General features: G+C 47.8%; 1 protein-coding gene across 1 annotated transcript; it reads right to left on the reverse strand.

Moving 5' to 3' along the window:
- Positions 1 to 792: 792 nt before the first annotated feature.
- LOC111257636 lies at positions 793 to 1,164 on the reverse strand. Its single transcript, XM_022827600.1, has one exon. It carries the CDS (start codon positions 1,162 to 1,164, stop codon positions 793 to 795), a length of 372 nt encoding a protein of 123 aa, XP_022683335.1.
- Positions 1,165 to 11,300: the final 10,136 nt, after the last annotated feature.

The following is an 11,300-nucleotide window of genomic DNA, read 5'->3' on the forward strand; positions in this document are numbered from 1 at the left end:
GGCTTTTGGAAAAGCTCCGAGTAAGAAACATAGCAACAACAACGACGACAGTGGAACAGAATTTCCAGAGCCCGCCTATCCTAGACTTAGAGAAAACCGGCCATCGCCATGGAGACGCAGGCCTCAAGTCACTGAAATGGATGTTGAAGAGATTATTAATCACCTGCAGCTGGTCCCCGATGTTGATGAGCGCGCCGGACTGCGGGTTGCCGGCGACCCACTTGCCGTATTGGGGTTGTCCGCGGCGTCCACCTGACTCTCTCAACTTGCCGGTGAAGCCAGCAATCAGACTTCACCGCCTTGGCACCTCTTGAGTCGTCTGGTGAACCAGTTGAAAGATGATGGATAGTAGGATATCCAAGAGAGTTCAACTGTGCTGACAACACTACTATCCAAGAGACAAGAGTCATGGCGGTGGAACAACGAGGAACCAAAATCAGTAAAGAGTCATGCCACCCGGTGGAAGCTGTTCAGTTCTCTCATGCTACATGACAAAAAGTGGTAGTACTGATAGCCAAACCATACTGAGTAACACAAAGTGGTAGTACTCTGATAGGATTGCATTACATGGCCAGAAGAGAGTATTGCTCACAGACAGTACTGTCTTACATCATCTCTCAGAAGAGAGAGTACTGCATTACATGGCCAGAGGAAAGGACACTTGGACTATAGTTGCGCAGCTTCATTATTTGAGCCCACACGGCATGAGAATGATTCTACATCAGCAAGCACACAGTAGCAGTAGTAGGAGGCTGGGAGGAACAAAGCTTGAACCAAATCATCAATCGGGCATCAATGCATCTGGGTGAGGCGAAGAATCCCAACGCTGATCAGGGCGAGGCCGAGGAGGAGCAGAGCAAACATGCCGAAGCAGAGCACCTGGCCTGCTTCGCCGGAGATCGCGGTGACGGCGCAGGAAGCCATCACGAGCCCCACGACGGCGAGGTTGCGACGAATGAACTCTGCGAGAGCACGTGCCTCGGCCAACACCGCCGGGACGACGGGCGCCAGGATGCCGACGGCGACGATGTTGGCGCCGGCGAGAACCCCCGCGAAGCAGAGTAGCAAGCCGAATCCGTCGGCGCCGGAGTTGAATCCGGCGCTGACGGAGAACAGCAAGATGGCAAGGCCGGCGAACATCGCCGTGGTGCCCGGAGTGGTCATCGTCGGCCGCGTGGAACCGCAGTCCTCTGCTTAATTGGAGAGGGCCGTCGAGCGAGCAGGCGAGGCACCGCCGCACCGGGGGAGGGAACGGAGGTCGACGACGAGGATGATCTGGGCGCTGCACAGCGGACTTGGGGTTATTTATAGAATTCTAGGAGCAATGTTGGGCGTCAACATCGGTTTCTCTCGCAATTCGTCCATGTTCTCTGGCAATTATATATGAAGCAGGGGTCAGGTGGACGCACATATATATATATATATAATATATATGAAGCAGGGGTCAGGTGGACGCAGCGAAGGTTTGGGAGGACCTGCGTTCTCTCAAACTCTGAATAAAATATGATCAAACCATCCGGCCGCGCGCGCCGCACCGGGGAGGGAAGCGTTGCCGAGTATGGCAGCAGCTGGTTTGAAGTGCCTTGCTGGATGCTGAGCTGAGGCTGGTAGGCTAGTTAGTAGCCGGTATGTGTTGAGGTGATAACGGGATGTCTCTGCATATATAGAGACTGACTAGAGAGAGTTTTTTTTTTTTGAAAGAGCTTTTGCCGTAAATTTTATTAGAAGAGAAAAAAGGAAAAAGAGAACAAGTCTTTACAACAGCCAGTATCTCATCTACTGCCCTCCAAACAACCGGCTACGGAGGATAAAAAACAGACAACAAAACAAAACTCCCAAGCAAACTAAACAAGTCAGGACCAGTTTTAAGTTTGGACGAAAGCAAGAGGACAGTGCACCAACTCCGGAGCTTCTTTCACCAGTTTTATATTTAGTTTGCGAGGGTGATCGAACGAGCGTCTCGCTCGTACCTTCCGATTTGATAATCGCGAAACTGAATTGCTGGGCGTCTTCTTTGATTAAGTTGAGAGACCTCCACGTGACACCAACAACGCGCGTAGCATCTTTCAATGCACACAAAGTGGGCCCAGCCTCACGGAATCGCACGCAACATCTTTCTATTCAGAGTTTCTGAGAACGCATCAGCTTTCTATTCAGAGAGAGAGATAGAGAGAGAGAGAGAATGCATCTGCGATGTTGAAGCCAGCCAAATTGGCGCTAAAATATACATGGGCGAACATGGTTAGCATCCGTATCTCAGAACTGCATATATATTATGGTAATGATAGGCCACCTGTCTGATCAAAGTATCAAACGTTCTCGTCCATGCAGCATTTTGTTTGCACCGACGGTCAAATTCTTATCCTCTGCTCCTTCTGCTCGATACCCTCTGCGCCGCTGCCGCATCGAACAAAAGTACAAAACAGAGTCCTTTCGCAGGAACGAACGGAAGGGCGCGCCGCCGCAGTTGATCGGTCTACGATTTGGGATTGTCGTGACGTTGTTGGCCAGGGCAGGGGGCAGCAGGGCTGGTGCGCGATGTTGCCGGCAGGAATGGTCGTGCACCCTGCTACCCGATCGAGGTCGCGGCGCGGCACCACGACGACGAGCTCCTGGCGCGCTCTGACTACCGCATTGAGAAGAATCGCATCCTTACCGATTACTGCTCCTCGGAAACTCGAAGCGAAGAGAAAATCATCGAAGGAGGGGACGCGCGGGCCAGCTCCGGCACTCCAAGTCTTTCGGGGAGTGTCGGAGGAAACAGGAGAGTGGAGGAGTGCTCGGGTGGGTGGGGATCGATTGGGTTAGAGCAACTTCAAGAACCATATCAGAGTACTATCACTTTGTGTTACTCAAAGTATGGTTTGGTTATCAGTGGCTAGTTGCTGAGATTAGTAATGAAATTTTAATTCCCAATCACTGTTTTGGCTATCAGTGTGCTGCCCAGCATTGGAATAGCAATATGCAAATGCTCATAGCAGTTTCATGGTTCATAACCGCATCGAGTATCTGGCCTTGAACGGTTTGAACGTGTTCTTCTCAAAATCATTGCTGGATCTGGTGTTGTCTCATCAGAGCGTGCTCTCTCGGGGATCAGAGCGTGTTCTCCGATATCTTCACCCACCCACAATACAGAAATGCCAAACGAACCCACAAAGAACAGCGCAGGGTCCATTTCCCTCCACCCACAAGGAATAGCCCACAGCCCATTAGGCCATACAGAGGTCACGGAAGCCCAGATCAAGAACTGGGGCTTCCATGCAAGGTCCAAAGTCTCCTAAAATTTTTTCCACCAAGACTATATATCGAAAGCTCTACTAATTTTTTTCGTCAGCTTACAGCAGATCCTAATAATTAAAAGCATAGCAAAGATGAATAATCTAATTAATGTCTCCATTGATCTTACAAACAAAAGATAACAGCATAGCAAAGATGGCTAGGGTTCCAACGAAATCTAAAGTTACTAATTAACAATATAGCAAAGATAAACGATCCAATTAATATCTCTAGGTTGCCTAAGCCCTCCCAGTCATGAATCCTGAAGATGTTGAAGCGGGCCACGCGGCGGAAGATAATGACCTCATTCCACCACTGCCATTTGCGACCACGAAGGCGATCAACATCATGGGAGGATGGAAACACGACGAAGATAGGGGGTGTCGTTGTTCGCCATCCAGAAGTTATGGTGGCCCAGCGAAGTGCCGATGCAGACTGACGCGGTGTACCGAGGATTGTACTGGTGCTGCTCGGTAACATAAGCCGCCACCACCCTATCGACCTCACCCTCCTGGTGTCGACCTGAAATGTGGCCGACAATAAATATAAGTAGTTTACCACGCGTTATACCGGATATGGCCTAGCACACAATGACACAGGATTTATACTAGTTCAGGCAACATGCCCTACATCCAGTCCGGTGGGTCGGTCGTCGACTTTATTCCTAAGCTCAGGTGCTCAGAGTTTGCAGTGGGAGTACAAACGAGAGGAGGAAGAATAGGGGTGTCCGAGCCTCGGTGGTGGAGAAGCCCGGGAGGAAGCTAAGTGCTAAGTGTAGTGCATTACAAGCGTGGGGTGTGCTTGTATGAGCGTGCGTGAGCTACTGGGGTGGCCGTCAACCACCAGTGGCCTATGGAGTTGTGGAGCGTCCTGAACGTCATGGGCGTCCCGAACGTCCTCAATCCTATCTCCTATGAGGGTGCTGAATTCGTATGTGTATGAGCCTATGGAATGGGGATGGGTACGTGTCCTTTTATAGTTCAAGGGGGCGTCCTTACAGGTCGTAAGAAAGTCAGAAAGTTGGTATACGAGCCATGCCTGGTCTTGTCAAATCCTTTGCCCGTTGGATATGGTATAGCCTCCGTCCTTAATCCCTATTTGCCATGTCAGGTCATCATTTTGTTACGTCTGGCCATCCCGCCGTAGGGGGTAGGTTTACAGCGCTACTGTGCGATCACGCGCGTGACCTGGCCCGGTACGGTTATTCGTATGGGCCTGCTGTCCGGGCTGCTTCACTTGCTCCCAGGGTCCACACATGGTGGCCATCCCTAGTCGGAAGTCAGCGTTGGCGGTACGGCTGGGACCTGGTCGGAGGCGCTAGGTCAGAGGCGCGGGCCTGGGTGCTCGCCCAAGCGAAACTGGTCGGACGTTCTAGGTCGGGGTCGGAGCGTGATCCCCTGCTCGGTGGGACCCACGTGGCTTGGCCTCTAGGTTGGGAGAGCCTAGTCGGAGACTGGGCCTCGACCTCTAGCCCAATCGGGGTGATTGAGTTGGCCCAATCATCTGCTACCGACATGTCTCTTGTTGGGCTGAGCGCCTCGAGAAACGGTCCTGTTGGGGACCTCGGGTCTATGGACCCGTCACCTGGAGACCAAGATGTTGCAGCACAGGCATGGAGACAGTGGTGACCAGAGGAAGAGGTGGAGCAGCCATGTCGATGATCCTGAAATGCAAATAGAAATTAGTTTGATCAAAAAGGGGTCAAGGTCGAATGTACATACAAATCGATATAGTGACTAGGGAGAGAGCATTGTACTTGTGTCGAGAGGAGATGCGGAAAGATTTCCTTACATCGAGAGGAGGAGATGAACAAGGATTTTCCTATGCTTGAGCCTGACTGAAGAAGAAGTGGAGGGTCGTTGCATTTAGAACAAAATCACCACTCCTTCCTCCCAAAACAATCATGCGGCAGTAAAATCTTTGCTCCCTTATTATCTGGGCTCCAACATTACACATGGCAACGAAATATTTTTTGTTGTCCCCAGTTGCATTGCCAAGTCTCAGCAAGCAAGGCTAGTAGGCAAGTTTGAACAAGACAACCAAGCAGACTTAAAGTTTCATCTATAGTTTTATTTTTATTCATTGACGTGGCACTCTTGAAAACAACAAATTCGTCGCTGAAATGCTGAGTTTGGGCCTATGGTTACGTATGGCTCATTTGGCCCAACTATGCCAGCGCGCGAACGGTTTTGCCGCCGGCCGGTGCGTGTGGCCCAGCTGGCGGTGACGGTTTCGACTTTGGTGCTGGAGGAGCGCGCCAAGTCCGAGGAGCCTAGGAGGAGGTCGCCGGCAACGGCGGCGCTATTGGCAGCGGCGTTGCCACCACCGAGGACCCCAACACCGAGGGCGGGAAGAAGCCCTCCAAGTCCGAGGCGGCCGGCGTGACGGTAAGCCGCGTCGGCGTCACCGTGGATTTGGGGTTTGCTCGGGTGAAGCTCAGTCCAAGGAGGAGGGCGGCGGCGTCGACATCACCATGGATAAGGAGGCCATGCACCCCAACGCCGCGCTGGGCAGCGGCAGGTCGAAGAAGCCAGCAGCGGGGGGCGGGAAGAGGAAGAAGCTGGTGAGGCTCAGCAAGGAGTATATCGAGATGAAGATGAGCGAGCCTCCTCTCCCATGGGCTACCGGCGCATGCCCGTTGTCCGACGACAAGCTGGGCGATCCCGCGCGCCGCGCCCAGGAAGACGAACTCGCCCGCCTACTCTCAGAAGCAAATTGACATGTACGCGCTCCAGGGGTACGCCGACATCGAGTTCAGTGGCGGCCGTGGGCCTACCTCAAGGCAGCAGGGCTGGTTGATTAGTGTCTTCTTGAGTCGTAATTACAGGAACTTAGTTCGTCACATGTGCATTGGATTCCAGTTGTTAATTCCGTGCTACACTCTGCATTGTTGAAAAATGGCTATTGGATTTTAGTTGTTTATATGATTTACATATAATGAATGCATAAATTGCTCGCACGCTCACCTTTCCGTGCTACTTGGGGGGCAAATTGTATTATAATCTGCTGGTTATGCTATGGATGGATCAAACTTGGCAGTTTTTTATAATCTCTGAATCACTTTCTTTTAAAAATTTTAGAGAAACTTAAGTTTTATGCAACCTGTGCGCAGAAAATTGATCAAGAGACCAGTCAGCTCCTAATGACCAGCACCACAGAAGCAAACTTATAATGGAAGAAGAAACCTATACCAAGATGAGCACATCTGTACCACAAACAGCATAAAAAGGTACCATCACAAAGGAAGACCGAACTGTTACCACACAACACGAATTAGTAGCATCAGATCAGCAATTTGTATTTTTTTTTCATTATTGCCTTCATAAGGGAAACTTCCTGCCACCGCCAGTTAATTTGCACTGTATGCATAATCTATGCCAGAGGCCTAAACCCTAGTACGTGATTGACGACGATTGGAGGTACATCTGAAACTCCAACAACCAGAAGCACGTGTTATCGTAGCTTCCGTGAATCAAAAGGCTCCTCATAATAGTATACATATCCAAAGAGAATATTCAGACATACTGGCAGATGCAAGATGTCTGACACAGCAAGCCAACTAGGAAATGTAGTGTTTGTGATACCATCCTAGAATCCTAGATTCGAAGCACCAAGGGTCTATACTGCCAGTAATCTTCTGCTGATAAAAAAAAAACATTAGTAGTGTTGGTAGTTGACTGCAGTTACCATTACATGTAGCATGCAAAATTAAATGTTGATGGGAACCTCCCAAACTAGAAGATTACCCCAACAGAACTGTGAAATATTTCAATTCATTAAAGTAACAAAAACTTATAGTCTAGCCATCATGCTAAACTTGCCATACCATAATATGAAGATCCTCAATAAGGATGAAGAGATTATGTATTATTTAATATATATATATATAGAAAAGAATGTGCTATGAGTAAATTGCACCACAGTTACAACGACTTGAAGGTGAGTCCTCTGAGAAGTCCTCATCCTTATCAGCAACGAGATGAAGCATTGGTTGCCCCTTTGAAACAATGCTGTTAAGCACATCATCGACGCAAGCAATATTGTATAACTCACCTCCAATAGGAAGGCATTTCCTTTGGCCGAGGAAGTCCTTGAGCTTTGAGGTAAGCTCATCGTTTCTAATTTCACTGACAGATGTCAAGCTGAAAAGCTTCTGATCAAGATTTCAATCTCTTATAGCTTCCCATATGATGTTAAATGGCCCATTCTCAGAATCAAGTACAGTAACCTCACTAAATTGTATCATCCTATCCAAATTAGTGAGTGGCTGAAACAGACCAAATTAAACATAGATTATTTAAAAAACCTATTACACAGATGGAGGCTAAACGGCGAGACGAATCTATTAAGCCTAATTAATTCATGATTTGACAACGTGCTGCTAGTAACCATTTGCTAATGATGAATTAATAGGCTTAATAGATTTGTCTCGCCGTTTAGCCTCCATTTGTGTAATGGATTTTGTAAATAATTTATGTTTAATACTTATAATTAGTATCTAAACATTCGATGTGACAGGTGCTAAAAATAAGTAAAGGAACCAAACACCCCCTTAGCTTCTGCAATACACACTCCCGGGGAAAGATTCGCTCAAATATACAAGCACATACTAGTGGCTGCAAGATGTTGGCCAGTGCACTCTTTTCTGATATCATCCTAGGTTCCTGAGTTAGAAGCACCATGGTCCAGTGTCACCAATATTTCTATTCCGCGCAATACAAGCAATTGCATGTTCACATGCAGATGTTGGACCTGTTCCTCCGATTCTAAATTGAAGGAAGCCGTAATGATGGGGAGCCGGTTGTTTCCTTTTTTTTTGCCTTTTTTTAATATTTAAGGGCCTCATTAATTTGAACTCTTACCTAATTGGTGTACTGTAGCATTGCCCTGAGAACAAACCTTTTTTATGTAAGCTACTGCAGATCCTACTGATTTACTGGTGTTTATCTTTCAGTAATTATTCTAGTGATGCAGTTTCAATATTGTTAGTTGAGAGCAAACCCCTTGTTTGACCTAAGGCAGATCCTATTGATTTACTGATGTTTTTCCAGTAACCATCTAGTAAGAAAAAATGGATGCTGTGATGGTCCTATTGCTACTAATTGTCTAGCTAATAAAATATGATAATGTGAATGCTCCAACTCCAACAGTGCAAAATTTTATTGAGAACTGACATGCCAAATATAAACAAAAATTTCAATAAAAAGGAGTATCTTTAGAAAACTTAAAGAAGCAAAGAGGAAAACCAACAGAACGACCAAAGTAAAAATATTACCTTTCTATTTAATCCAATCTCGAGTTCATACAAGAGCCTCAATTGTTTTGATATTTAATGTGCTCCATTGCTTATGAATCATATTTCCCTCACTGCTCAACGCAGCTTCACAATTAACAGCACAAGCTGGCATTGCCAGGACATCAGGTGCCATAATTGACAGGGTTAGATACTTTGTAGAATTACTCATCCACCAGTTCAGAATATCGAAATCGTCCTTTCTCGGGACAAGACCATCTTCAAGGTAGTTGTCAAGTTCTGTCATTAGTTGACTCCTTGTCTGTGCATTAAGATGCTCATCCCAATCTTCCAATGAATCACTATCAAATCCATCAAACTCAACAATACGAGCTTCACGAGTTGATGTGTCAAACCCTGACTTCTCTAAAGGACCACAATATTCATGGAACAGCACCCTTATTGCATCACGCACGGCAGATACATACTTCTCTGCATCAGTACCAAAAGCTCGCTTTAGATGGAACTCAATAAAAGTAATTTTGAATCTCGGATCAAGAACAACAGGTATTGACAACCACACGTATGAACTTTGCCAATACTCATTGAAAGTTTCTTGCATCACCCAAACCATGTTAGCAAGTTCAGTGTGATCAGAGGATGCTTCTTCTTGCAATGTTGTTCTAACTTTCCATAGTTCATTGAAGTATATATTTGCTGTGGAGCAAACAGGACTAGAAATTACTTCAACAGCATGATAAAAAGCCCTCAGTATCCTGCAAACAGATTCCACAGTTTTAGTATCTTCTGCAGATAACAATTCTTCCGAGGGGAATGCCTTCTTGAAATGCAGAAAAACTTCAAGCCTGAAGTAAATTTTATGCCACCATTTCGCATCCTCCTGTGGGCACTTCAATCCAATATGTGTAACAACTTCTAATATCTCTTACCATGGAGAAATAGTTGCGGAGAAGGATCTGGGAAGTTTCCTTTTGTCATAGTTTCAATATATATTGATCCTATTGTTTTCCGGCCATATCCAACCGCCCAACGTCATGTCCCAGCCGAACAACGTCATGTGCCACCTAGAAGGCCTTGGTCGTTGCATCTTCGCATCCCCTTGGCTGTGTTTGGATCCTGGAGCTAAAATTTAGTCCGTGTCACATCGGATATTCGGATGCTAATTAGGAGGACTAAATATGAGCTAATTACAAAACTAATTGCAGAACCCCTAGGCTAAATCACGAGACGAATCTATTAAGCCTAATTAATCCATCATTAGCGAATGTTTACTGTAGCACCTTATTGTCAAATCATGGACTAATTAGGCTTAATAGATTTGTCTCGCGATTTAGCCTAGGGATTGTGAAATTGGTTTTGTAATTAGCCTATGTTTAATACTCCTAATTAGTGTCGAAACATTCGATGTGACAGGAGCTAAAATTTGCCCGGGATCCAAATCAAGGACGGTCCACAGTCAAACTGCATCCCCCTTTGTCGTTGCAGCTTTGCATCCCCTTTTGTTTTGTCCTACTCGCTCCAGTCTCCATCATGTCCTACTTGCATCCCCCTTTTGTTTTGCAAGCGGCAAGCCTCCAGCGTCGCTCCAGTTCCCTCCTGTCTTCCGGTCCAACTCAACTCTTGCCTTTCCCTGCTGCTGCTCTATTTAACAGGGAGTCGCGCAGCGCCGACGCCAATGCCAATGAGCCTTACTCGGGGCAGCAGCAGGGCGATGTACACCGGCCTGATCATCCTGTTGCTCGCTGTCGGCGCAGGCATCAACTTCGGCGACTGCGACGGATTATCTGGCCCACTCCTCAGCTTCCTGGGGGTTGTCGCCGGCGCCAACATGATCGCCGCCGGCGTCCGGACGGCCGACGACCCAGCAGCACCCATCGGCCCCGCGCCCGCAGCGTTCGCCGGTGCACGTGCGTTCATGCGGCGCAACCTCGCCGTCGTGGGGCTCGTCATGGTTTCCTCTGCTTCCACAGCGGTTGCGGGGAAATAGGCCCAGCGTTCTCCTTCATGATGTTTGTCCTGCTGGTGTTCGGGGTCTCTCTGATCAACATCGGAGTTCATGGCGCCTAGTCTGGTGTGTCAGCTCCGGTCCGTTGATGCTCGTATCGTTCTTCATACGTTGACGGATGTCAGTAATCGCCGCCTCCCTCCACGGATGGTTTTTGAGTAACAACAATAAAGGAAATGGAATTGGAATTGGAATTGCATTTTTTGTTTGAACCGAGGGAGTACTATTTCTGAATAATCAACCAGTATGTTTTTCCTTAATTACTACGTGCTTCTTTGTAATTCATGAATTACGTTAGTGAGCTCAAGTACCTTTTCACGGGAACATGTGATATTCCATCTCCATGATTCCACACCTGCTATCCAAGTTGAGTAGCAGAAGATGATCCTGCCCCTACTTTTTCAGCCGCTTTATTCAATTGCTTTTGACGCCAGGAGTCGAGACACAAGATGTATCCATGTGGGTCCCGGCGCTGACCTGCGAGATCCGACGCCACTTTTCGGTTGCATCCCGATCATGGCCACTGCAGTACTAAGACCATCCAAACAGGACAGCGATGGAGCTGACGTGGATGTCTGTCTGGAGAACGGGGTGGGTGGCGTGCAGATTGCGACGCACCACGACAGAGGCGGCGCGTTCGTAACGGGGTGGGGGGTGTGCCGATTGCGCCGGCGACGGCGACAGCGGACCGAATGGACCACCTCGCCTTTTTTTTCCCCCTTCTGCTTCATATAAGCCATCGATCCATTGTCAAGGATTGTTCAG

This window comes from Setaria italica, chromosome VI, assembly GCF_000263155.2.
Source record: "Setaria italica strain Yugu1 chromosome VI, Setaria_italica_v2.0, whole genome shotgun sequence".
Taxonomy (NCBI): Eukaryota; Viridiplantae; Streptophyta; class Magnoliopsida; order Poales; family Poaceae; genus Setaria; species Setaria italica.

Excerpts from the sequence above, each read along its gene's own strand:
- LOC111257636 (XM_022827600.1), bottom strand. The coding sequence starts at position 1,164 with ATGACCACTCCGGGCACCACGGCGATGTTCGCCGGCCTTGCCATCTTG.